General features: G+C 38.3%; 1 protein-coding gene across 1 annotated transcript in view; it reads right to left on the bottom strand.

Annotated features, from left to right (window-relative positions):
- The window catches only part of adgrb1a (adhesion G protein-coupled receptor B1a), a 95,522-nt gene that overhangs the window by 57,231 nt on the left and 11,797 nt on the right, over nt 1-26,494 (bottom strand). Inside the window, 2 exon segments of the mRNA XM_046847037.1 lie at nt 585-743; nt 13,198-14,127. Of these exon segments, the coding sequence (XP_046702993.1) occupies nt 585-743; nt 13,198-13,921 (883 nt within the window). The 5' untranslated portion in view covers nt 13,922-14,127.

The following is a 26,494-nucleotide window of genomic DNA, read 5'->3' as shown; positions in this document are numbered from 1 at the left end:
TGCCACTGTTGGCCTTAACCCTCTGTGCTCCAGGGGTTCTGTATCATGGCTGACCCTGCACTCTGGCCACAGCTTCTATACTTCACTCTGTTGTAAAGTACAAGCATAATGTGACGAGCATAAGCCTTTCCTTCATTATCTATCCTTTATTATACTTATTGTTGGTAAGGTGGTAATTACATTTTTATTTTGTTGTTATTTTATTGTGAGCTCAAATGTAAACATTTAACTTTTATGTATCATGTTTTGTGTCACCCTATGCTGTCCTCCTATCAACAGCTTTTATTGCAGCAGCATCCGAATTTGATGTCAGCTGTTTTCGGTCACATTGCAATTCTCAACTCATGACCAAAAACATTTTCACAATGTGACTTTTTTTTGTGGGTGACAGCACAATCTGATCACAAATTGTACACGGCATGCCCGCTTAAGGGAGAAATATAAATAGAGAGATAGAGAGGGGGCAGACATGGAAAAGAACTGTGAAGAAACATAAACATTTGCAACATCTGCGATTATTTCTACACACACACACACACACACACACACACACACGAAACACAGAGACACACAGGAGAACTCACCAATGCAGGGTTGAGGGTTACAAGGACGGCCCTCCTCCAGCACTCCAGAACATAGGTACACCTCCTCCGGCGATGACTGACACACACGTGTACGTGTCTGAACACCACCCCCACACTCACTGCTACATTCTCCCCAGTTCCCCCAGCTACTCCAGCCTCCTGAGATACAACAACACACACACACATACATAAATTAGCTGGCTACTGCAGTCTTTCTGGAGCCAACCCAATTTTCCCTTGCTAATTTATATGTATTAAATTGCAGTGTCATTTAAAAGTCCCTGTCCAGCAATGATGTCTCCCGTTTCATGATCCCATTATGATAGCATACGGATGTGTGAATGGGCCCATAAATACCAGTAGAATGTGACTCTCCGTGTCCTGTGCGCTCATGAATGTTTAATAGCAGACAGTGCCGCCTGTCTGCTCCCACAGGCCCCGACAAATATGTATTAATCTGCATGAATAGAACATGAAGCTGGCCCATGTTCTGGCACAGACGATTTTAATTACTCACAAATCAACTATGTGGGAAGACAGGAGCTGATATCATAATGCATCCTCAATGACCAAAGACAAAGCGAAAGATGGAATGAAGGAGGGTGGGGGGGCTTTAGAATGAATGTTTTTGTACTATAAGTGCAATTTTAAATATTTAAGATAAGCCATAGGAGTGTGATTTCAGATACCGCAGGAATCTTGACCTGCTGAGTTGTTAATGACTTCCTTTGTGTGTTGAAAAAAAAAACATTCAACTTTAAAATTTTGGGAATATTCACATTTAAGGAAAACTGGCCTATGGCTGTTAAACATGCACTGACAAGCAGCATCAATATCTATTTGTTTGTGCAGATTGAGCGATTAAAGGCACACTGTTTACCCATGGTGTTGGAATTGGTTTTGCTGCAGGCGAATTCACCTGCCAAACAACATAATTGATCCCGATCCATAAACGACCAGCTTTGAATGCACAACAAAACATCTAATCCATACAGCCAGTGACAATTATGAGCCAAAAATGAACCCTGAAGACTTTCCAGCAGCAGCCTGCTTAACCTCACTGGTGAGCCGCGCCCATGATCAGATTGTTCCCCTCGACCGATAATGCAGCGAGTAAACAGAATAAACAGCGAGCTTTCGGCCAGTCCCTCATGGATTACGGGAAATCATTTTGAGGGCTGTCACATTTTTCACGGGAATGCTAATGAAGTAAAACCTGAGTGAAATAACCTTCAGCTTCCCTTCAGAATGATTTCAAGCTTATTTAAAACAAATGGGTCTTATGAATAGCAAGAGAGGGTTGGCTAATACGGTAGGGACGTAGAGGGTAAGGCTTTCTGTCAAATGAAAGCTCTCAGGAAAAATGAGAAGGCAAAAAATAAAAAAACAAACTCCATTTGGAGATAAGATTCTCTCCTCCGGTGAAAAATGGTCCGCGAATATGAACTTTTTCGGCTCAGTAATCACAACCTCGGCATGAAAAGGGAGGAAGAATAATGTAATGTTTTCTTTTTCTCACCCCAAGGACATTTTATTATGCCTTCAATAATTCACTGTGCTTCTCTTGCCCATGGTACCCCCTGTAAATTCAGGCTTTGTGTAGTATTTTTTTTTTTTTATCATCGTTAAACTCGCATTCTCTTGTGTTTCTCATCCCTCTGTGCATTTGCCCATTGTGTATCCGTCTCCCTGTTTATCTGCACCACGTTGCAGGGACCATGTGGGTCACGCTGCTCATCATTTTGGCACTTGTGTCCTGTTTGTGCATGTGTATGTGTGCATCCTTCTCAAATGAGCCTCAAAGTCACCTCTGCTTTCCCGTATGGCGCCTGGCAGAAGCCGAGTGGAGGATCCGGTTACATATTGTTCTAGTATCTTCCATACTTATTCCCATATCATTCTGTAATCACTAGATCATTCTGCCTCCTTAGATGTGCTACATAATAAGATCTGATGTTACGTTCACACAGTTTTTTTGTTAGTTGAGGAGTGAAAAGCACAGGGAACAGTAGCAGATTCTCCAACACACGGCTGCTACTGACACCCAGAGGACAGACACAGTCTACTGCACATACACACACACACACACACACACACACACACACCATCGACTTAGAAACAGACAGCACACAAGTGGCTGAAAGAGAGAAAGGAGAGGGCGGTGAAGTGGGAGCAAGTATTGCTATGATGGGAAAAGAAGAGAGGAACGGAATGAATCACAGATGCCTACGCGAGATGAAATGCGAAATAAATGCAAACCACATAATCTTTTGCATCACATTCCCATACGAATTATTTTATCCTTTTTATATATATAAATAGACACAAAAATATCATGCTGGTAAATTTTTAACTTTTCTTTGCTCAAGTTGATAAATAAACCGCATGTAGGCTCCTTCATGTGGTGAGAAGAGTGCTTTCTCTCAGCCTCTCTCTCTTTCTCTTTCTCTCTCTCTCTTTCTCTCACTTTCTCTGCATTTTTTCCTAGAAAAAAGCTCACAGGTCTAATTCACTGTATTCTCTGTCTATGTGCCTGCGGTCTCTATCCTGCTCAGGATAAATATTTGAACAGTTGCTCCCGCACAATTGCAAGTTGTCGATTAATCTCACTCCAGGTGGAGGAAGCGAATCTCGCTGCTGCTCCCATGTCTACATGTCTCCTTCGTGCCCTCTGCCTTCCACTGGAAATTTGGGAAATTCCACGTCTATGCTATTATATTAACCCAATTTTTCAGCCACTAGCAGTTTTTTCCTAACAGTGCAGTCAAAGGCTAGCAAGTGCTACCTCTGATACACAGGAAGTTACAGCATTTGTTTTGTTTTTTCTGTTCACAGGCATCAGAAAGCACTTTGTGGAGACACAAGCTGTCTTCTTCCATATGACTGTCATTCTGCTTGACAACAGAGGGAGTTCTGCCAGCTTTCCCACCCTGAGAGCAGGGCTAATTATGCTCTCTTCAAGTCTTAGACATGGATGGCTGTGAAACTGTCAGGATTTAGAAGTTACAGATGAATTTCCAGACGATAGAACAAATGCTTACATTAGGGTGCAACTGAATATGAATGCAGTATTTGGAATGAACAGATTGTGTGTTCTAAACAAATTCAAATATAGACATGAATAGACAGTGCACTAGATTTTATTTGGATTGCAAGAATGGGTTATCCAGCTCACAACCAAAAGTCTCTATGAGGCTGGGGTCCTGTGGGACACAACAAAAATGTTAATGAGCGAGAGATTTTTACTTACAGATATAACACCCAAGGGGCAAACATAAATGTTCATTGGTCATAAGTAACTCCCCTGTCAGGGTTTTAGTGGTTTATATTAAGGTGGTAATTTGTTTATGTTTTAGAAAATACTGTAGAACAAAGAAATCAATTAGAAAAAAAATGGGTACAAACTAAATAAATAACTAAAGGATTATGAACCCAAGTGAACTCAATGTGTTTCAAGGGTCACAGGGTTATTATTTAAAACCAAAAATAAACCAAAACAATGTATAAATATATATAAATTACTAAGCATATATAGAAATAAAAAGTGTCAATGTGTAGCTTGCATAGTTGTGCCATTATATAAACACACACTATGGTGTAATGACACTTTTTAAGAACACTTTCAGGCTACTTGACTTGTCAAACAAGGCAAAAAACATAAAATTTGCTTTAGACCATTTATTGAAGCACCAGATTGCTTTAATTGCTAATTTTCTTCACCATATTTCCCACATTACTATCATGGGTAAAGTTATTTCAGTTCGCCTTTTCTTCAGATATAAAAAAAAATTATTTAGCTTACTTCCGAGAGAGAGTAGATTATGATGCATATCAAGAAACACATTAGCAAAAGCAGTGATTTTGAATAAAAATGAGAATGAAGTCAAACGGATAAAGAATGTAATAGCAATAAAAACATGTATTTGGTAGAGCGTTCTTTGGTTGCAGCTGTGGGTCAGGCAAGTCGACGTTTCAATTTCGAAGATGGATGCCTCTACTCAGCAGAAATGAAAAGGAAAAAAATCAGCTAAACATCAAATGTACCTCCGCTAAAGGGATCAGATGAGATACGTGGATCGATCTTCATCAGGGAAATACCTGGTCATCACCAGTTCTTTCACAGCATGTGTATATATATATATATATATATATATATATATATATATATATATATATATATATATATACAGTACAGACCAAAAGTTTGGACACACCTTCTCATTCAAAGAGTTTTCTTTATTTTCATGACTATGAAAATTGTAGATTCACACTGAAGGCATCAAAACTATGAATTAACACATGTGGAATTATATACATAACAAAAAGTGTGAAAAACTGAAAATGTCATATTCTAGGTTCTTCAAAGTAGCCACCTTTTGCTTTGATTACTGCTTTGCACACTCTTGGCATTCTCTTGATGAGCTTCAAGAGGTAGTCACCTGAAATGGTCTTCCAACAGTCTTGAAGGAGTTCCCCGAGAGATGCTTTGCACTTGTCGGCCCTTTTGCCTTCACTCTGCGGTCCAGCTCACCCCTAAACCATCTCGATTGGGTTCAGGTCCGGTGACTGTGGAGGCGAGGTCATCTGGCGCAGCACCCCATATATATATATATATATATACAGTCGAACCCACTTATCTCGACCTCGGTTAACTCGGCAATCCTATTAAGTCGACGTTTTTGAAGTGGAACCGCCAAATTTTGTTATGTCGCCGAACCCTAATATCTCGAGCACAAGGGGGGGCAAATTTGCCACTTAACGTCGGTTATGTCAGGAATCCCCCTGCCACGGCCCCTTCGGCGGCGGCATTCCCCGAAGCACCCTGCTTCTTCTCTGAGCACTGAGCTCGTCGCAGTCATGCTGATCACACACACCTGACTCTCATTCACTCACTCATCCCATCTCCTATTTAAGCCCCTCATTATTGGTTCATGTCGGTCTGTGTAATCGCGCATATGTATCCCGCTACGTACCCTTCTTCTCGGACTCCGCATTCTCTCAACGGCACCCCGGATTACCCCAATCCTGCTGTTTTCCATGTTCACGCTGTCTGTACCACGTTTATCCGTTGCTGCGTGGATTCTCTACACTGTCTCTGGTTTCACAGAACTTCGTGGGCCGCGCTCCCGGAGCGCACCACTGGATATTACTGCTTCACTACAAGTATTGGTGGATTATCTCCTGAGTATTCTCAATAAACTTTGTTTGCGTTTACTTCGGCTTCCGCCTCCTTATCCGCATTACAGGTTATCTCCATCCGCATGACCAATCAAACAAATCGAGGCAACGCTGTTGTGTAAAAAAAAATCTTTCTACAAAGACTAGTCGATTAAACTTTATTGGTTAGAAAGTAATTGTGAATCAGATTTACCTGCTTTGTTGCAAATGAAATTGGCAACAGCTACACTGGAGATGCAGCAGCAAGACAACCCCCAAAAAGGGAATGGTTTTGCAGGTGGTGGCCAAAGACAATTGTCTCCTGTTAGCCTTCTTCCTAAGTAATTTGTCTCTATTTTTGTGTTTTGTGTAGAGTCCTTGCCACTACTTGCATGAGCATGAGGCAGTAACTGCAGCCCAAAGTGCTTGTACAGAATATCCAGCTACTCCAGGATGTCACTTCGATATGTGCCGTGAGAAGGAGGTTTGCTGTGTCTCCTAGCACAGTTTTAAATGCATGGAGGAGATACCAGGAGAAGGGCCATTACAGGAGGACAGTTGGACAGGCATGTAGAAGGGAAGCTATTAGGCACCAGGGCTGGAATCTGCTCCTTTATGTGAGGAGGAACAGAAGGAGCATTATAAGAGCCTTACAAAATGACCTTTAACAGGTGACCAAACTTGTCAGAAACAGACTTTGGCATTAGGTGGCATTAGAGCCTTATATCTATTAATGGGGCCTGTGCTCATAGCCCTGCCCATGAAGCTTGAATAGCATATGCCAGATACCCTTACTGCTGTCAGATACCAGGATGAAATCTTTAGAGCAATTGTCAGTCCTTACACTGGTGCAGTGGCCCCTGGATTCCTCCTGGTGCATGACAATGCCTGGCCTCATCTAGCCAGAATGTATGGACTTATTGATGATAAAAGCATTGATGCCATTGACTGGCCCTCACAGTCCACAAACCTGAATCTAATTTAGAACCTCTGGTGTGGTATGCATAGGAGCATCTAAAGTAGCATCACAGACTGTCCAGGACCCTGATGCAGGTCTTGGAGGAGATCCCTCAGTACACCATCTTCCATCTAATCAGGAGCATTTTTGAGAGTCCATACAGACACATACCCAATACTATGTGCTGTGTATATATGAATATATACTGCCTGACTTATTTATCATCTAAATAGTTTAGATCTTCAGGTAACCATATGAACTGGACTCACAGCACCATACTACAAAGTGAATTTTTTGCACTAAATCCTTCAATGCTTCTGATTTGTTTCACACAGTGTGCACAGCTAATCAGACTTGCTCCATTTAATTTCATACTCAAACTGTTCCTAATTCAGGCATCAGTGTGGAAGTCAGGACAGCTGGAATCCAAATTACTACATAGGCAATAAAGGGGTTTGAGAACTAAACATCTAGTCTGCCAGGGCTGTCAAATTCCTTTAAAAATTCAAATGCACTAAAATGTTATACTGTCACAGACAGCATGGACATTACTAATAGTGCTACACAATAAACCACAGATGGTAAGTGTTGTGAAAAACATTCACAACATCGCAGTATCATAATATTTGGCTACATTTTACAGAACAATTTAATATGTCATTCGGTTTTGTTCTAGTCTCTGTCTCTACCCCGGTCCTCTCATTGGCTTGTTAATTGACTGTGTCCACCTTTTCCATGTTAGTCCTTAATTCTGTTGTATGTGCCCGTTGGGTCAATATATCATCATGAAGCCTTGGTCTCTGATTATTGCTGTTGATTATTATTGCTGTTCCCTGTTCATCTGCTTTTTGCCCTAGTTCCTGTTTCTCATTTTTGATTATGGATTGTCCATATTTAACTTTTGCCTGCCTGTGTTTTGTCACTTGTATTCAAATTTAATAATAATAATGAAAAAAGAGGCAGCATTACTTAACTCATCCTCATTCGGGATTCATCTCTGTCTAACATACAATGCAACTAAATTCCTTTCTACTGTATATACAGTATGCTGACCAAATAGTACATAACAGACTGGTGTTGTAAAACCATATTTAGTGTAATATGCTTTATGAGAATCGACAAAGAAAATGTATCAATAAAAAATATTTAGATTTAATCTTAATCTGTATGTATATACAGTATGAATGTTTTGCACAACATATAGCCTGACATCATAGATAAAAAAAGGTCGAACCCTTGAGCCCAACTTATAAGTTTTAAAATAGTAATCTTCCGTGTTAGCAGTATAGCTAGTGTTCCTATGGAAACCACACAGGCTCTGTTCAAATGTTGTGAGTTGGAGTATATAACATCCTACATGGCCATCTGTATGACCTTTTGGGGAAGTGTACATTTTACACCCCCCCCCCCACACACACACACATCCCATCAAACAGTTCCCAATACTCCTTCTCATTATCAAGTTTTTTTTTCCTCACATGCTGATTTTATCTCAAGTTATTAGATTTTATTTTGTCTCCCTCTCTCTCTGTCTTAAAGCTCTTAAGCAAATAAGGATGTTTGTGTAAGCGGCAAGCGCATGTGTGTCTGTGTGGGTTCTTGTGTGTGTGGAACATGTCTCCACCTCCAGAGCTATGACTCACACAGAGAGGCAGCCTGAGAGCCCACCTCTACACACAGACACACACATATACACACTTACTCGCACACACACAAAAAGAGAAACAGAAACACAACAGTTCTGCTGCAGGTCTGTCTAGAAAAAAGGGATGGGATATGTTTTCATTAAGGAGTGCTCTCCAGGGCCTCTTTGGTGGAGCTCAGCCAGGCTAAAATGTGTAGGTGTGTGTGTGTGTGTGTGTGTGTGTGTGTGTTTGTGAGAGAGAGAGAGAGAGAGAGAGAGAGAGAGAGAGAGAGAGAGAGAGAGTGAGAGAGAGAGGTAGCTCCTCTGCCTGAGCTCACACCTGATTGCCGGCCCTCAGGAGGGGAAAGCATGTTTACTGTGTCGGTGATGTACATACTAATAAATACAAAGCCAATTTGTCTTCATTCACTGATTCCTGCTTTCACTGGAACTGAGGATGTAATGGTGCAGGGGAAATTAAGTCCAGATTACGATTTTAAATACACCGTGCAAGCCACATGTGCGCACACACACACACACACACACACACACACACACACACACACACACACACACACACACAGTGCCCACATATTGTTAAATGTTTAAAACAATGCACTGTCCTATCCTAAAATATAACATAAGTCTGTAAAAATAAGATTTTATTTACACATTATGTTTATTATTGTTAGTCAAGTGTTTCACCTAAAAGGTTTTAAAATTGGGAAATATTTAAAACAATGAAAATAAATGTTTAATCTCATACATGTTCTACTGGTGAAGTCTGGTAATGTTTTACTTACTCAGATGTTAAAAAAGCTTCGAAAAACAAACAGAAGAGTATTTTTTTCTTTACCCATTTGCTTTGTGCTGAGACTGATGACGAAAATTTGATGTGCTTAGTAGCTAAATTGGCTTTAACCTGACACTGGAAGATGCTACTGGAAGTTCAAGGTGACCTTTACAAATGTTAGGTTTATTTAGACAGGCATGTGCTTTTTAATGACTTACTGCAGAGAGTCCAGGGGACAAGTACATGGAAAAAACACAATTGGATGCTACTCTGAAATATATATCTATCTATCTCATGGAAGAGCATGACAGAAGTACAGTTTCATGAAAAATACGAACTGATGGGTTGGAAAAAGATGAAAGCATGAAACAGAGGCAGAGAGATGGGGGTAAACCATGAAAAGAGATGACCCCCCATCAAGTAAGAGCTAATATTCTTGCAGCTTTCCTGAGTTGAGCTCAGTGTGCTTTTCCAGCAAATTATCCTCAATTCACCGATGAGAAATGTGCTTCGACTGCAATAGAGACAACACAAAAAAGTTCGAATCTGCTTATCGGATGACTATTTATAGCGGAAAATCGATAGCTTCCTTAATGATACATGCAAAAACTCGAGAAACAAATGCAGTCATTTACTCACGCACACGTTCTGACACGCGGCCGGGTCAGTCGTTTATTATCAGATGTAAAGAAGCAGCAGTAAAATTGCTTAATTAAAACATGAAATTTTAATGAGCCCTGGGGTTGCGAGGAAGGCCAAGGAGATAGAAAGTAAGCACTAAGACCTCGTCCCTCTGAGAGAGTGAGTGTGATAAAAAAGAGAGAGAGAGAGAGAGAGAGAGAGAGAGAGAGAGACAAAGAGAGAGTGAGAAAAAGAGGGAGAATGGCTGTTCATCTAGCCGAGATAAGCGCTGTGTTCATCACTCGTTGAAGATGGGCAGTTGAGCTGTCTACGTCATGTGTTAAAGAAGAATGCCCCAGGTGGCCAAGCAGTCCCACAACACACCTCCACACTGAATGGTGCCCTCACAATCGTTTTCAGACACCTACACTATATCTGTCCAGATTTTTGGACAATGTGTGTGTGTGTGTGTGTGTCTGTGTGTCAGAGAGAGAGTGTGAGAAAAAAGAGAGTGAGAAAGAGATAGCAAAGTGTACAATAGCTTGAGGATTTTTAGCTTCGGCTTTTAGACACTTAGTTCTTTAGGGACAGTTTTTCAAAAAATCCTCTTGCCGAGCTCAGGGGTATCACGCTGAACCAAGTTCACACTGCATGGCAAAGACATTACCACAATGCACATTTATCTTACTTTACTAAATCCTCCGCAACACATTTGACCAGAATACCGAAGAAGGTCTATCATCACCGCCTCCTCGAAAATGCGCTTTATTCCTCCGTAGCCACCCTCAACCCTGCAAACTCACTTTTTCTCCAATCAGTCTTTCTAGCACAGGCAATAATCTGTTTCTGCTCTGAGCTATTGAGTGTGTAATGAGTCTCCTCGTCCTCTATGACGCCTCTGAGCAATGGGTCACACTCAAACAACAGACACGCCTTTAGCATTTTAACGAGGAAAGTGCTCACTCACGCCCTACTCGAATCTTTTTTTCCCCTCTCTTTCCAGAGCCAAGCATTTTTGCTGGAGGGTTTAGTCTGGGCTCAGTTGATTGGGCCGGCTTGAGACGGACAGCTTTCCATTAATTCTCTTGTGGGCGAGCACAGAGAGGCAGAGCCGAGGGGGTTGCACTGTACTGATAAACCACCTGTCTGCCATAAGTCATTTGTTATTTCCTCTCTTGCTTGGCTCTCTTTTTGAGCTCTCCTCTTGAAAAAAATGGACCTTCATGCCACATTAATCAATTATTTATTCGCTCTATCTCCCTCTCTCTGTAACTGTCTATCTATCTCAGATGACAACCACTCATCCATCTATCCATCTAACCATCTAAATGACCTTCTCCTTGTCAAATATGTATAATTTATATATTTTTAAACACTACAAAGGAAAGAAATTTTACAATATGATTCACTAATGAAAAATCTAAATTTTTTTTTAAAAAAGGAAAGGAAAAAAATGACACTTTATAAAGTCACAAAGGGCAACTGTCCTCTATGGTCATGGCAGCAGTATCAATAAAGGATCAAGTTGCCGACCTACATCCCCTCCCTTCTAAGAAATCAGAGCATAGCGAAAAGATTCAGTGACCAGCCTTCCCTTCCCATCCTCAAATCCCACAGTGTAACACCATCCCTATCCTGTATCAGTCTGGAAGGTTGCCTGCCAAAGAGATGCTCCCACAAGTCCACCTGATATCCCCAGCTGAGCCCTTCACAGGCAGCATGTGGCGCCAGGCATCCAAGGTCACCCAACCATGACACATCAGCCGAAATCTAAAACCACTATTTCTGCCCTTCTCCCTTTCTCTCTTCTTCTCTGTCTACCTTACATCATTTATTGTCGACACTTCTAGCAAAGACTAGAACACAATACTTCACATTTGACCTAAAGAGTGTGATTTATTTGACATTATATACAGTACTATCAATAGGTTGGATCGAAGAAAATGAACATGTAGAATTGACAAGGTGGTTCGAAAGGCCAAGCCAAGAAGTGAAAAAAGTAAGAAGTACTTTTCATTGTAAATCCTTTTATGTATTGTTTGAGACTTTTTGCTTATACTATACGTCACTAGCCATGTATATGAGTTTAAATGGAAGGAAAAATATTAAAGAAAATCTGACCTTTTGTAGAACTAGAACAGCATTAACATGATTATCACAATTTGTTTAAGTGAACAGTGGAGATATTTATTTTTCTTCACTTTTCTTTGTTTTATTTACTGTTATTTCACTATAAAACTTTTTGTTCTCGTTTGGCTTTATGTGGAAATTAATATATTATAAAATTCTACATTTTCCAAATTTGAGATGGACCACACTGAGTACTGATAAAAAAAAAAAATGAATAAAAAACAATATAGAAAAAACATGCATTGGCTTTTGCAATATACATATATGTACATCTTAAATCAACTGGGGAAATGATTATTTATTGAGCAACTGCACCGAATCATGCTTGGCATAGATGATGCAAAGCAGAGCTACAAAATACAGTTTGCTAATTATACCACTATTAACCTTTGTTGTAATGATTTTACAGAAGCTTGCAATTTGAAAATAAGCACCAAGAGAAACCCTGTTTTTAGTGCCCTTTTGAGCATCCTGACAGATTTCGGCGGTTCTAACTAAATTTGGATTTCGGTGGGCGTTTCAATAAATTGTCAACTTGTCATGAACCAAACGCACTAATTAATTACCTAGGACCATGTTATTACAGGATGGTATTAAACCTTTTTCAGGAATGTTTTAATATTTATATTCTGATCACAATTTGTAAATAAAGAAAATACAGTTTTTGGCAATATTCTAAATTTAGTAAAATAAGTTTCCTGTATGTGGTATATAGTATCTCCAATGCATTCTATTCAGAATAGCTGTTCTGTGAACCTTCACTTTTACGCTTATCATTGAGCTGTTTCACACTTTTTGGTTAAGAATAGATATTGGGTAGGAGAACATGAACAGGCACAAATGAATGATTTATTCACCAGATGTGTCATCAGTATTCAACAAAGGTACCTTCATTCATTGTGCTGGAAAGGAAGAGAATCATATTTGATACTGTGTATGATATGTTCACTTTGCTCAGAGAGTAGAAGAGAAAATGACAGCTTTGTAAAGTCAGACCTCATTGAACACTGGAAGTTCCAAACAAAGTCATCGCATAATTTCTTAGGTTATGATACAGCTTTCCATCATAAGCATATTATTCAATAAACATGATGAAATATTCATAAATAAAATGATACTAAGAGGTATATTATTTCATGTGACATGACAATTGAGACACTGGAAAGTTCTTAGAGTTTATTAAGCAAAAATACAAACTCTCTTAATTTGTGAACATCTTTCAAGAGGAAAAATGAAGCGTAGTATAAGTGAAATTAATGTGCAGCTATATTTTAATGAGAACAGTGCCATCGTAATGAAAAAGAACTGCAGCCATTAGCTACCAACTCACCAGTGGTATCTGTGTCAGATGGTGTTCCTTTCACGGTGGGATAACAGTTCTCTAGGTAGAGTCCATCTCTGTAGCATCCATTACCCTCTTTGTCATGCAGTGGAGCATGGCCACATTGGCAAGGAATCTGCATGATGCCGCAGGGCCGGTTGTAAGTGCTGTAAGTCAAGCAGTCCTCCAACCACTGGCACAGCATCTGACAGGCCGCCATGCTGGGGTTCCGCTTGCCCACCACCAAGTACTCCACCTTAAACTCGCCATTCCCCTCTTCTTGACCGGAACCCTCTCTTACTGGTCCTTTCCTAATCTGCAAGAATTGCTTCCCTGCTTCCAAAAAGGCCATGTGGGTGGAGGTATCACACAGTTTCATGACTTCATCAAAGCTTTCCATGCCCAGGTACGTACGTGTGGTTTCCAAGAAGGAGTCGTATTGGAAGGTGCGGTGTTGCCTAGGCACACAGTCTTCTGTGGGCTTGGTGACTTTGATGAAAATGGTGTAGCGCCTAGGGTCTGGATTCTGTAGTGTCCACGAACAAGGAGCATTGGGAAAGGCAAACGAGGAAAAGAAGAAGCCAAAGAAGCGGTTCTGGACAAGTGTGGAGCAGGTGTCTGACTCTGGGCCAGAGGGAGCAGCACTGAGACCACCCAGCCACAACAGAAACAGGAGAGGGAGGAGCTGGAGTGAAAATGGACAGGTCCTCAAGACTTTGGATATCATGGTCATAAATGCTGTCCAATGGAAATAAGGGCTAAAGAGCAAGATTGGTTTCTCTTGTACCCCTGTCTTGAAGTCAACGATGTCTTTTGAATAACAGAGAGAGAGATCTTCTGGAGTGGGCCAAAGCTGGCTGTGCTTCTTGCTCAGGATGAGAATCAGCTTTGATTCGCTGATCCAGACTGATGTTGATGATGCCTCATGCCTTGCCAGATCTGTAAAATTAGAGAATACATTTGAATTAAGATGAAAAATCCATTTGAATTAAGAAGAAAAGCCAGTCATGAAATTATCATTCAGAAAAATAACAAAAACCTGAAATGTAATAAATTCAAACAAATATGAGTATAGACATAGATACATACTTCAGAGTTGTAATGAAGTATAATTTGACAGACACTTGCATGGACTAACAATGGAATTGTACATCTTTGTTGCTCATGACAAAAACCCATTTGGTTTGAGGCAGCTACTTTTCACAAAATGTCACCCTACTGTATTTCATCCGTGAGCCTGATATTTTATCCAATTATAGAGCAATTAATTAAAAAAAAATAATCTGAACACCTGCAGTCAATCATTACCACACTGCATTTGCCGCTTGGCAAAATGATCAATAGCCTCAATCTTAGTGAATCATTAAGCTAAAAGCAAATGTACCAACTCTTCATGCCTGTCTGTCACCACTCCCACAGATAATTCAATAACTCCAACAGCATATACTGGGTACAACTCTGGTATATTTAATGGAAGATATTCCAGCAGTGAATAAAGAGGAGGCCAAACAGAAGGCATTTATTTTGTGCAAACGGAAGCACGCTGCCAAAACAACTGTAAGAACTGAGGAGCCACTGCAATCACACACCATGTGGGATTCTATTCTGGATTAATAAGCATTTGCTAAAAGCTCTATTTTTCTCCTCTTTTTCCCCAGTATGGATTGAAATGAGTAGAACCCATCTGCATTATCCAGCTGTGTATATATTTAATAAGAAAGGAACAATGTGGGATGAGAATAAGAAAGAGACCCTACAGTAGGTGTTTCAGAAGTACAATGCCTCAGTGATCAGTAGATAAAATTACTTGCTGGTTATCTATCGGATTTATTTCATTTATGTTCTCTACATAAAGTGGAACCAAACAAGCACTAAACTAAGCAGTGCTCCACACATACTGTTTTACTGCAGATAGAAGGCCATGATTCCCCTGGAAACAGAGGCAAGTGTCCAGTGGCATGCACCCAACATTAGGAAAGGGGGGCTGCACTGAGCATCAACATAGCTGTTTGGCTTGTCTCATTTCCTGAGAAGCCATGTTTCCCAGGAGGCAGCGATCTGGCATGAAAGCATGACTTCCAGCACTCAGCATCACATGAATGCTCCCACACTGCCATGCACTTCTCTGTGTTCTGTGAATGCACTCTGGAGGCTTCGAGGTAAATAAATGGCTGAAAGAAAACTACCTTGTACTTTTCATGGGCAGCAGAGTTTAAAAAGCAAAGACATCACAAGAGTATAGCTGTAGCTACTTTTTTTAATCTCAGGGATAACGTAGAATTAGCGATAGCACCAAGATTCCACAGACCTAACCCCTTTGGCATCTGTAAACTCTGTCAAAACCAGTAACTGCAAATAATGTGATTTTTAGCTTATGGCAGAATCTATTTAGCCTCTTCAGCCCAGTGGCTTCTGCTATCATCTAATGCACTAGGCAAGCTATCACTACTGTATGATGCTTGTATTATTATGACATCAGGGTGTATATCAATGAGCTCGCTAACAGCAGACCAAGCACATTTACTCACTTAATCCATTTCTTCATGCTTTGCAGAAAACCATGTGAGTGAGTAGATGTGAGTACTGCCTGATTAATAGGCCCCATCAGTGTTGGGCAAATGATGGGATGCAAAGTAATATGCCTGTTTGGGCAGTGATATTGACAGAGAATTCCACTTTATGTTTGACACCTTATTAGGTTTTCATTCCCAGCATCTACGGGAAGTTCTTAAGGACACCCAAGTAGCTCTTATTTATTTAAACAAACCCCTATTCATATTCTGGAGGTAAAATAAAATCAATCCATTGCTACTAAATGGAGAATTTTAAAATACGAGAATTTGGATTGTTAAATTTTTTAGATTTTGGATAAATAATTGAATTGCCTATTGCCCTTTAAACTGTGAAAAAATCTCAGTACAAACTATTAATCTCTACAGTAAAAATTAAAATGTTAAAACCTTTGGTTGAAGCCTTTATAACTAATGATTATATTAAGATCTTGTAACAGTTAGATCAAGAATTAATACAAATTTTACCTTTTCTTAATTTTATTTGGGTATTTATATGGAAATGTATACTTGTTAAATATAAACCTTAATGTCAACCAGGATATTTAGTCGCTCTCCGTGGTGCTGAATTTACACAGTTCAACTAAACTATGCTTAGTGAAAGAGATGCATAAATGGAGAAGCTTCCAGTCAGACAGACCTGATGTTACTAATATCAGTAGTAGAACATTTATTAAATTCAACATTTTCCATTTTACTAGATATAACCATATAACTGGAATACAAATCATAGCACAATGCACATGCATGTTACTGTATGTTTACAGTTTATTCTATGCTCGTTAGAAATTCTGATAAATATGTATGCATGTCTAATCATGTAACTGTATGGGTAAATTATGTTTTCTAAATCTAAGTAAACACATTTACACATTGAATGCTGTTTGCCTTTCTAAAGCACCTCTCAAAACTACTAAAGGGACATTTAGTCAGGGTCTCAAGTTCAATAATTTCAAAATGATTAATATGAAATTTATTGCCTCCAAGTTTAATACTTGTTTAAGAATATGCATTCCATCCTGATTATTTTGACATTTAAAAAACAGAACTTAGTTAAGTACAGCCTGTGTTTTTTTTATTATTATTAAAACATTAATCATAATCAAGATCTTCAAAGTTTCCTATCTCCTTAATGTGGAAAAAATAATTCCATTGACTTTGCAGAGATGATATGGTAAAATAATAAATATTGTCTCAATATTTAATATTACCCAAGAGCCAAAACAATTGTTCAAGCATGACATAGAAAGAAACTAAAAAAAGTTGGAAAAGTACATTTCCCAGTTGATGGCGTGGGACCATCTAAATGACTCTGCAGTTACGTATACAAAGGCTGTGAAGAATCTAAGCTGTAACAAAGTGGGATCAGTAGGCAGGTGCTACGTTGAGTCATACACACATTCCCAGGATGTTAGTCACCACAGCCTTCTCCGGATCTCTTAGCAATAGCACAGTCACTGTAATGAGATGACAATCCTAAGCTCTCTCTGCGCTCATAATGATGACTGACGTGATGCTAGGGTGAAATTACAGGAGATTTTACAAGTTCTTTAGTAGTATTATAATTTATTATATTAATAATTGGTCAGTTGGGTCAGTTATCCTTTACTTAGCAGGTGTGGGATGCTGAGAACTGTGCTCTTGGAATCTATGAGAAGGAGTCATCTGGATTTTCAGTACATTCTGCTGTTGCTTCCATAATAGTGGCTGCTGTTAGCTTTTATGTCAAAAACTACAGCAATCAAAGCCCTTACTCAGAGAGTCAGAGAGACAGAAGGAGAAAGATCAAGAGCATAGGTAAGGGGGACAAAGAAACTACATAACACATGTGACTGCTTTCTCTCTTGGGTATGCTTTATGTCTCTCATTCATCATATTTCTTACTTGACATGATGTCATTCTTTTTTCAGTTCACCAAATGAAAAGCATAAATGACAAACCCAGTGAACAAGGTTATTTGAGAAAATGGAAAGCAACAAGCGGCTTATCCTCGTTCAAGACTATTCACATTCTCCTCTATCTACACTTTAACGTCTATGACAACCAGCACGGGAGGCCTCACATGGCTCTGGAATTAAAGAGATAATTATCTGTCTCTGATGATGAATGTGTTTACTGTGCTAAATGCCGAGCTTTTTCATCAACTCAGAAACTGCTCTCGCTCCGAGGCAAACGACTGCAAAATACATTATTATATGCTGCCATACCCAGCACTTCATATTCCTGTTTAAGGGTCATGAACTTTGAAGCGGCTACTTTCTCCTTTCACCACATGCTTTACAGTTTAACACTCTTTATCTAATGGATGATGTAGAGAACATTCATGTCTTGTAGACATTATTTTCTGTTTGTCTTATTAAAACAAAGTACACACCTCCAATATTGGCTAGTGGCAGAGATTACAATGATGTGTGATCTGCTGATTATAATATGAGGATGATGTATTGAGCAGTGAAATATATCTGATTGAAAATCTATCTTCAGGTCAAAAGTCAATGAAGTGTTGCTTTGTGTGACTAAAAAAGTTGCCGAGCAACTAAAAAGAAAATTGTTATATATAGTATAGATTGTGGACATGTACCACCTTAATGAAGATTTGCTTACTTTTTAGCAGGAACACATGCCAGAAAGGATTCTGTATATAATTTGAATTGAAACCATTTCAGCAGCTTGGCTAGGAAACAAAAGATGAAGTGGTGTGCTCTGAGTATGCAGAATAATGAATAAATAAACAAAACTGCATGAGCACTTGGAGTGATTTCATTATCAATTTAATTACAATAGCCACCCAGTGTAATGACTGTATCACCATCACATATCACCACCACCTCCGAATTTAGATGATGATGATTTGCAAGAAATAATTCCTCTGAAATGTAATGGAAGTTAAGACTGGGCACAATTTGTTAATACTTGTATAATTTCTTAAATTCATAATGTTGTTTCTGCAGTTTTGGTGAAATTACAGGTCAAAAAATGTAAGTTTGACTTCTTCACCTGCTCTAATTAGATAATTAGGCTGATGATCCTGAGATCCAGCATGAAAAAAAACTTTCATTGTATAAATATAGCTCTTAAAATTATTTTCATTTCAAAAGTAATGATAACTAATAAAGTATGTTCTATACTGCTTGCCTTATTGATATATTTTGTGATTATTAATCACAAAATATAAAGCAAAGCCTACCTGTCCCTGATCCATCTATCCATCCATCCATCCATCCATCCATCCATCCATCCATCCATCCATCCAGTGGTCCCCCGGAACTCGCTTATTGTTATACGTCTTAGAAAAGTTCTGAAAATCTGTGAATTTTGGACGCACTCCCGCAGCCCCTATAGTACCTTAGTAAATTCATCTAGACATTCAATCACTTTAATACAATAATACATTTTTTTTATTTTATGGAATTTGTTAGTGAAAACAAAGTTTAAAATGTTATTGTTTTACGTTCCTGAACATTCGTTCCTGCTGCGGATTCCTTGAGATTAACTTGCTGTTAGTTAGGTTCCAAATGAGAACCCGCAGATTTTCCCAGCCGCGAGTTCCGAATTGCATATTATTAGGGGTTGACTGTATGTTAAATAAATAAATACTTTGAAAATAGTCTGTATACAGTGGTGGATCAACAATTGGGTTATCGATTAAAAGGTCAAAGGTTCAAATACCACCAAGCTGCCACTATTTGTCCCTTAACCTTTTCTGCCTCAGGGGTGCTTTATTATGGCTGACCCTGTGCTCTGACCCCAACTTCCTAACAAGATATATAAACAAATGAAGTTGTGAATTTGGCAGTGCTGTAATATACACTGTACGATAGATAAATGTCGCTTTCTCTTCTCTTCTCTTCTCTTCTCTTCTCTTCTCTTCTCTTCTCTTCTCTTCTCTTTCGCTCTCTTCATTAAATTCTAAGTGCTCAGTAAAAACTAAGAGTGAGCAAGTTACATATATGACAGTCTTTGTATGATTCATAAATGCATAATTTTGTCCTGCTGCTGAAACAATTTACATACAGTTTTTCTTAGCTGCAAGTTATAATTGATGACTTGAGTGATCAAGACTTGAGTGATGAGTGTGCTTGTAATGTTCATTATGAACATGCACAATCCTAAATTAACTCAGCATGAAGTTTGTTAGCTGACTGTGTTTTTTTTAACTGAATGTAGGTATGTTCAATCTCTCTTCTATATCTCTCTTCTCTCTAGAAACTGACAAGAAAACTGAACTTACACTGTACTTACATAAGGGCATATGGACAGGTGTTTTTTTTCCCCAGCAGTGTTCTGCTATGCCTCCTGCAGAATTTTATACAAGTTTGTGCTTAAATTGTTTCAGTTCTAGTAGAGCAGTGTGACAAGGTTAAAGTCAGGCTGAATATGCTAGTGTTTTACTTTCAGCACAGTCCCCCCCACCACTCTCTCTCTCTCTCTCTCTCTCTCGCTCTCTCTCTCTCCATATACCTGCTGTATTGCTCTATGGTGTTTTATGGGTTACAACTGGAACATCACTTGCAGAATTTCATAAAAAGGGCAAAAAAATATATAATTTGACAAGCGGTATATTTTTGAAGGATTCTGCTATACCATGATTGCCAATGATGCTGAATTTAATAGAAGGTAGTTTAGATTTATGGGACAGAAAGAGAATGTCCTGAAGCCACTGCGGTTTTGCTAATGCTATGTTCCTCTAAGGGTCAGAGATTAATCATTTATCTGAATTTGTGTCACTCACACACATCTGGAAAACTCAGTAACATTTCTTAGGCTATGTGTAACGTTGAGATGGATAATAGCAAACTGCCAAGAGGTGCAACAGAAATTCCAAAAAGTCTAGTAATTAAGAAATAAAAAAAATAAAAATTACACAAAGAGGAAAGGAAAATTCATGTTCTGCTTAGCAAAGCTCTTTCATCTACCATGTTAAATTACAAATGGTCTCCCTCTCCTAATATTAGCGCTGAAGTAAGTTCAATTCTGCCTTGCGAAGGTGACAGGAATGTCCAACAAGAAAATTATGGAGGTGCTAATATTCGAGGAGGTGGAAAGATTTACTTCACAATGAAACTGGATAGATTTAGCAAACAGTCTTTAATAGCATTAGACAATTAGAAAAGTGTGTGTTTGGGGGGAAGTATGTACATCATCGTACTGACAATCAGCTGGCGCCAATGATTTTATGCCAAGGATTAAAAAAAAAGACTCAAAGGCAACCCTAATGCTTCACATCCCAGAGGAAATAAATCAAACCTAAATTAATGACCACTTTAGAGTCTTAGACACTTGATCAATTATTTACTTTTTGGTAGAAAAAGTATTACTACAGCAACTTCCTTTCTACACCCATTGAAAATCAGGACCAATTATTCCTGTTTCATCATTCTGCTTACTTTATACATTTTTGATTATTTATAAATATAATTTTTCCTGACCAATAAAAAGTGCTTAAACTGGTAAAAATTGGGTTACTTTCACCTCAGTACGTGGACAGAAATAAAATCTCTTATAGTAACCTAAAATAAAAGATGGTGTTACCTTCTGGCTCAAGCTTTCTAGCTGAAGTCTGTGTTTGCACTCTGATCACAATACACACCCCCTAAACCACTGCAGGGCAAGAGCATGCCTAATAATCTGTTCTCTCGTTCTCCTTTTTTTGTGCTGGATGTGTTCTCCTGCTTCCGGATGTGATGCTAGTACCTGATTCTTCTAAAGCTCATCTCACCCTCAGGACCTGCCTGATTCATCCTGATACCTCTTCTGCTTGGTGCTTTTACATTTATGACTCACTTTCTGCTGCAGTGGTTTGTACATGAGGATACCCTAAAGATTAGGTTTTCCTACAATCACAGTAATAACATATCTTCAAATCTTCTACCTGCTTTTCTAATCATAAAGTCTCCTTTGCTGTGATTATCATATTAATAATTAATTGCATTTATGGTATCCAGTGTGCTGCTTTAAAAAAACTGCTTTTATAGTTTGAAGGATAAAATGACCAAACAGAGTACCACATGAAATATGAGAGCCAAACCTTTTCCAGGAGGTTTTTTTAACATCAACCATATTGAACACCTTTGGGATGACTTGGAATGCTGACTACACCCCAGGCCTCCTCACCCTACATCAGCATCTGAACTTTACTAAGGAAATTGTGGCTGAATAAACAGCTTTAGTAGAACATGTGGTTAAGATGTAAAATTGCTGCATTTTGTTTTGAATGGGTGCTTCATTTCTCATACCACGAAACAAAGTTTCTAGAACAAAACCAAATATAAATCTCTGAAGGTTTCTTTCTCATGTTGTCTCAGGAAGTTTTTCTTTTCTTTGCCAGTTTTGATTCTGGTTTTCTCATTCAGGGTCTAAAAGCTACCTCAGGATTTTTGTATAACGTCTATATTTGTTATAAAATACTATAAAAAACAGTGTAAAAATAAAACTGTATTAATAATTTAAACATTCAACCTTAAACCATATCTAGCCTTTGTAGAAAACAGGATTACTAATATCAACAAGATATTCAATTGCTGCATTTCCTTTGAACGGATGTTTTAGTTTCTCAGACTACGGACTTTTCCTGTTATTTTACACAGTAGAGATATAGGGAAAGACATTTCTTTGTCTGACATGACTGTTACATAGCACATCCTGTTTACAAGATTCAGTCATTTAAATGATGGCCTTAGGCTTGCTTTCCCTGTGAGACGTGACCTCTTTACCTCACTGTGACAGCTTGTACATGTAAAAGGTCAGCTGTTTTACTAATAGCCTAAAATAAGATGATACAAACATTATCAAAGAAAGATTTAATGATTTTTGTCATGAAGCTTTTTTACACTGTCCATCCAGGTCTCTTTATTTAGAATGATACCTTCTGTTTTACTGTCCATCTCCTTTACATGTCTAAAATAGTTAGTTTTACAAAAAAAAGGTATATTTACATTTGCAGACTTCTGAAATTTATATTTAAAGATTCTGACTTAGGAATTAAGAGAGCTAAACTGTACAAGCTTCCCTGTGATCAGACATGTGGCCAGACAGTTGGACCTGTTCCCTCAAACTTTTTATTTTTTTATACACTGCATGCATTTTGACTGTGTGGAGCAGATAATGATGAAGTCTGACTCAGTGCTTGAGGAGAACAATCAAAAGAACATCTTCTCAGTAGTTGAAGCAATTATTGAACAACAGAGAGTGAGAGAGCAATAGGGAGAGAGAGTGAGTGAGAGAGAGAGAGAGAGAGAGATATGGCATTGAATGACATAGCAAGCGAGAAGAGGAAGAGTTAGACAGACCGGCTGGTGGAGAGGAGAGAGCGCTTCACATCTGTTTCTAAAATGATGAAGCAGGCTGTGTCTGCACGCACCCTTTCCCTCAACACATCCAGCCCAGATCTGTTTGTTTTTACGCTGTTATCAAGAGTCCAGACGGTTGTTTACCTGAGACTAATTTCAATTAGTCATCTAACTGTCTCCTGAAATGGATGAAGCTAAGGATGTAGCAGTGGGACATGGTCTCTCGCAACTCTTTTACATGATCACACTTCTGCAACAGTGGCATGAGGCATACATGTGCTAAAGAGAGCTATGTAGATTGTTTCAGTCTAGACAGATTTTTTTTCTATGCAGGTTCACAACAATGTTTGTTACTCATCTTGTAAGAAATGTTCAAAAATGATTACATTTGTAAAATAATTTTTTTTTGTTATTTCCAATCATATTTTCAGCCATACTATGTTTGCTAGTGTTGCAATCAGTTTAGAACATCAGTGCACAAAAATATATCACAATTCCTTAGATGTTTTGAACTACTGAAAATGATTACAAATTAGACTTTTCTAACAATCACTTATTCTAAAAATTAATTGGATTGTACATGAGTAAGAATGCCTGGAGTAAAAAAAAAAGTAAAATATATAGTTCCTAAAATAGGAATCAAAATTCAGATCTAAAATATATTTAAAGAATGTTTATTTTAAAATAAAATTATTTTAACAATTTTATATTTTAACAATACATTTAAGTTAAAACACTCATACACATTCATCATAGTTTTGGACAAAATAAAAAATATTTGGGATTTTGTGTAAAAAAGTGTAAACTGTCATGCTGCATTGAGAATGACAATGTAATAGAAAGCAACATTCCAAATACTATTACTACTACTACTACTACAATTACTATTAATGTTGTTGTTGTTGTTATTATATATATATATATATATATATATATATATATATATATATATATATATATATATATATATATATATTTTTTTTTTTTAATTTAAATTTTTTCTTCAAGTGTAGAAATTGTTGATTTTTTCATGCTACTCACTTCAAATTCTCTTTTAATCTCTCTTAAAGCTTTGGTTAGAAACTTCATGAAAAACAAACAGCTCTTACACCATATCCAATTCTTTTAATGATTGATTACAAAGGTAAAGCAACAGTGAATTAAGTGAATGCAGTGGAACCTCGATACTCGTGACCTTGACACTCGCGACTTCGATAGTTTGCGACTTTTCATTTGGAACCGGACTAAGAGTAACTCGCGGAAAATCTGATCGCGAGACGCCGTAAGTGGCTAGAAAGTTTGGAGTAACATTTCAAAACAAAGTTTGTACTAATAAATTATATAAAAATGTTTCAAAAACGATTTTATTATTGTATTATTCATTTGAAAAAGTAAATAAAACATTTCTGACAAGTAATTCACACTTTTTGTTGAGTTTACAGTACAGTACATGTACAATTCCCCTTGAAAAAGGAACCATCAAAAAAAGAGTCAAAACCTCGCAATTTTTTGTTACTCACAACGGGTCATAGAACGTAACCCCCACGAGTGTCGACGTTGCACTGTATATCCACCTGGTTTTGTCCAGCATCTGTGCTCAGCTTTTCCACCCATTTGTCTTGTGATACTCAGCAACGTCGTCGCATGAAAGCAATGTGAATGAAAGCAATTACCTCCTGCATAATATGACTGGTACATTTAATACAAGCCTAATTTGGGTTTCACGCCAGCGAAATCTGTTTGTAATTTGTATTATTGTGCTAGAGCACAAAACAGATTACAGAAGTGGCACTGCCAACATTTTTATGAGGTGTTAATGACAAATTCATTGCAGGGGAGTTTAGATACCGGCCTTTGGAAAGCAGAGGCCCTTAAAAAAAAGACCTTTAGCTTCCTTTTTCGTCTGCTGCCAAGAACGTGTGTGTGTGTGTGTGTGTGTTCTGGGAGTGTGTGTGTGTGTATGTGTGTGTGTATGTGTGTGTGTGTGTGTGTCTTGGGCAGAACTCTGAAGATGAAATGGCTAATCGCTCATAATTCAAATGTCTCGCAAAGGAGATGTTGCAGATGGCAGAGAGACTGTCAAAACGTCCCTTCCTCTCTATCACAAATAATAGCACAGATAATGAGGGCTTTGTGCCAATGCACAATCATATACAGTACATATGAGAGGGAATTGTATTGGATAGCAAATCAAATCAAGCCATATCACATTCAGATCAAATGAGCCAGGCAGCTCGTTTCATTTTAAAGGCACAGAGGAATGGATTAGGACTCCGGGGTATTGTATTCTGCCGCAGTAACCTCTTTTATCCAGAGTACATAAGATGGACTCATTTAGGAGAATCAATGTAAGCGCACGGTAAATTGCTAGTCAGGCCAAGAAAACAATGCCAAGTTATACGCAAATTACACTGCAATCACAACGCCGGCGTTCATGAAGAGAAAAGAGCATTACCCTCCAGAAAAAAATATACATGCAAAATCATATAGAATATTTGCTCAATGAAAAACTTGCATTGTCACTAGCAACAAACAATGTGCTATTTAACTTCAGGCAAGTAACTCCATGACCAGTGTATATTTGAATAACAGTAATAGTTAGACAGAGAAGCCACTTTTGAGTTTTCACTTCCCTTCAGTTGCCTTAATCATACACACACAGCACAAAGATCTGTTCAATTCCTCCATTTAATTCCTCTCATGACTTCACTGTCATTTGTAGCCTGTTGGCTTTGCCTATTCTGAACGTCTGACATCTCCATAAGTAGATGGAGGATAAGAGAAGATATCTATGACACCAATTTATACCAAAATATACCATACATCTGTAAAACATGGTAATACTGGTAAAATAAGGATACACCAATGTCATTTGCACAAAACAGTCTGGAACAGTCTCTAGTTTGAAGTGATGTGCTTTAGTTAACCGCTAGTCAAAATGAAATGAACAGTGGACAGAGAACTACATGGAAAAAAAAACCCCATCAGATTATTAGCGATTTTATTTTTTTCTGGCATTCACAATTAACACTTTTGGGTTGTTGGCTATTCGGTTTGATTTGTTTTCTTACTGTACAAAAAACAGAAATTGAATGAAACAAAAGCAACACAACAAAAACAAACATCATAAAACTCATTCATTGTTCTTGAGGGAAAAAACTAATAAATACATGTTCAAGAAGCCCCACTCATAATATTAGAAAGTTACTATTTTAAAACATCACATACATATTGATCTTTCCTTTTTTTTGCCAGTCCAGATCTCTACACATATACACATATTTCCGCAGCTCTGTCACTTGGTTCCGTTTACACCTCTTTTGGCTCAATTTAGGAACTCAGATCTTCAGAAATGTCACGAGTTCAGTTGGATCTGTACTAAGATCACCTCGCTCAGATGGTCTGAATGCTGCGGTGTTCTCACCTCCACAAATGAACTACACCATG

Source organism: Silurus meridionalis, chromosome 4, assembly GCF_014805685.1.
Source record: "Silurus meridionalis isolate SWU-2019-XX chromosome 4, ASM1480568v1, whole genome shotgun sequence".
Lineage (NCBI taxonomy): Eukaryota > Metazoa > Chordata > Actinopteri > Siluriformes > Siluridae > Silurus > Silurus meridionalis.
This window is presented reverse-complemented; position numbering and strand designations above follow the sequence as displayed.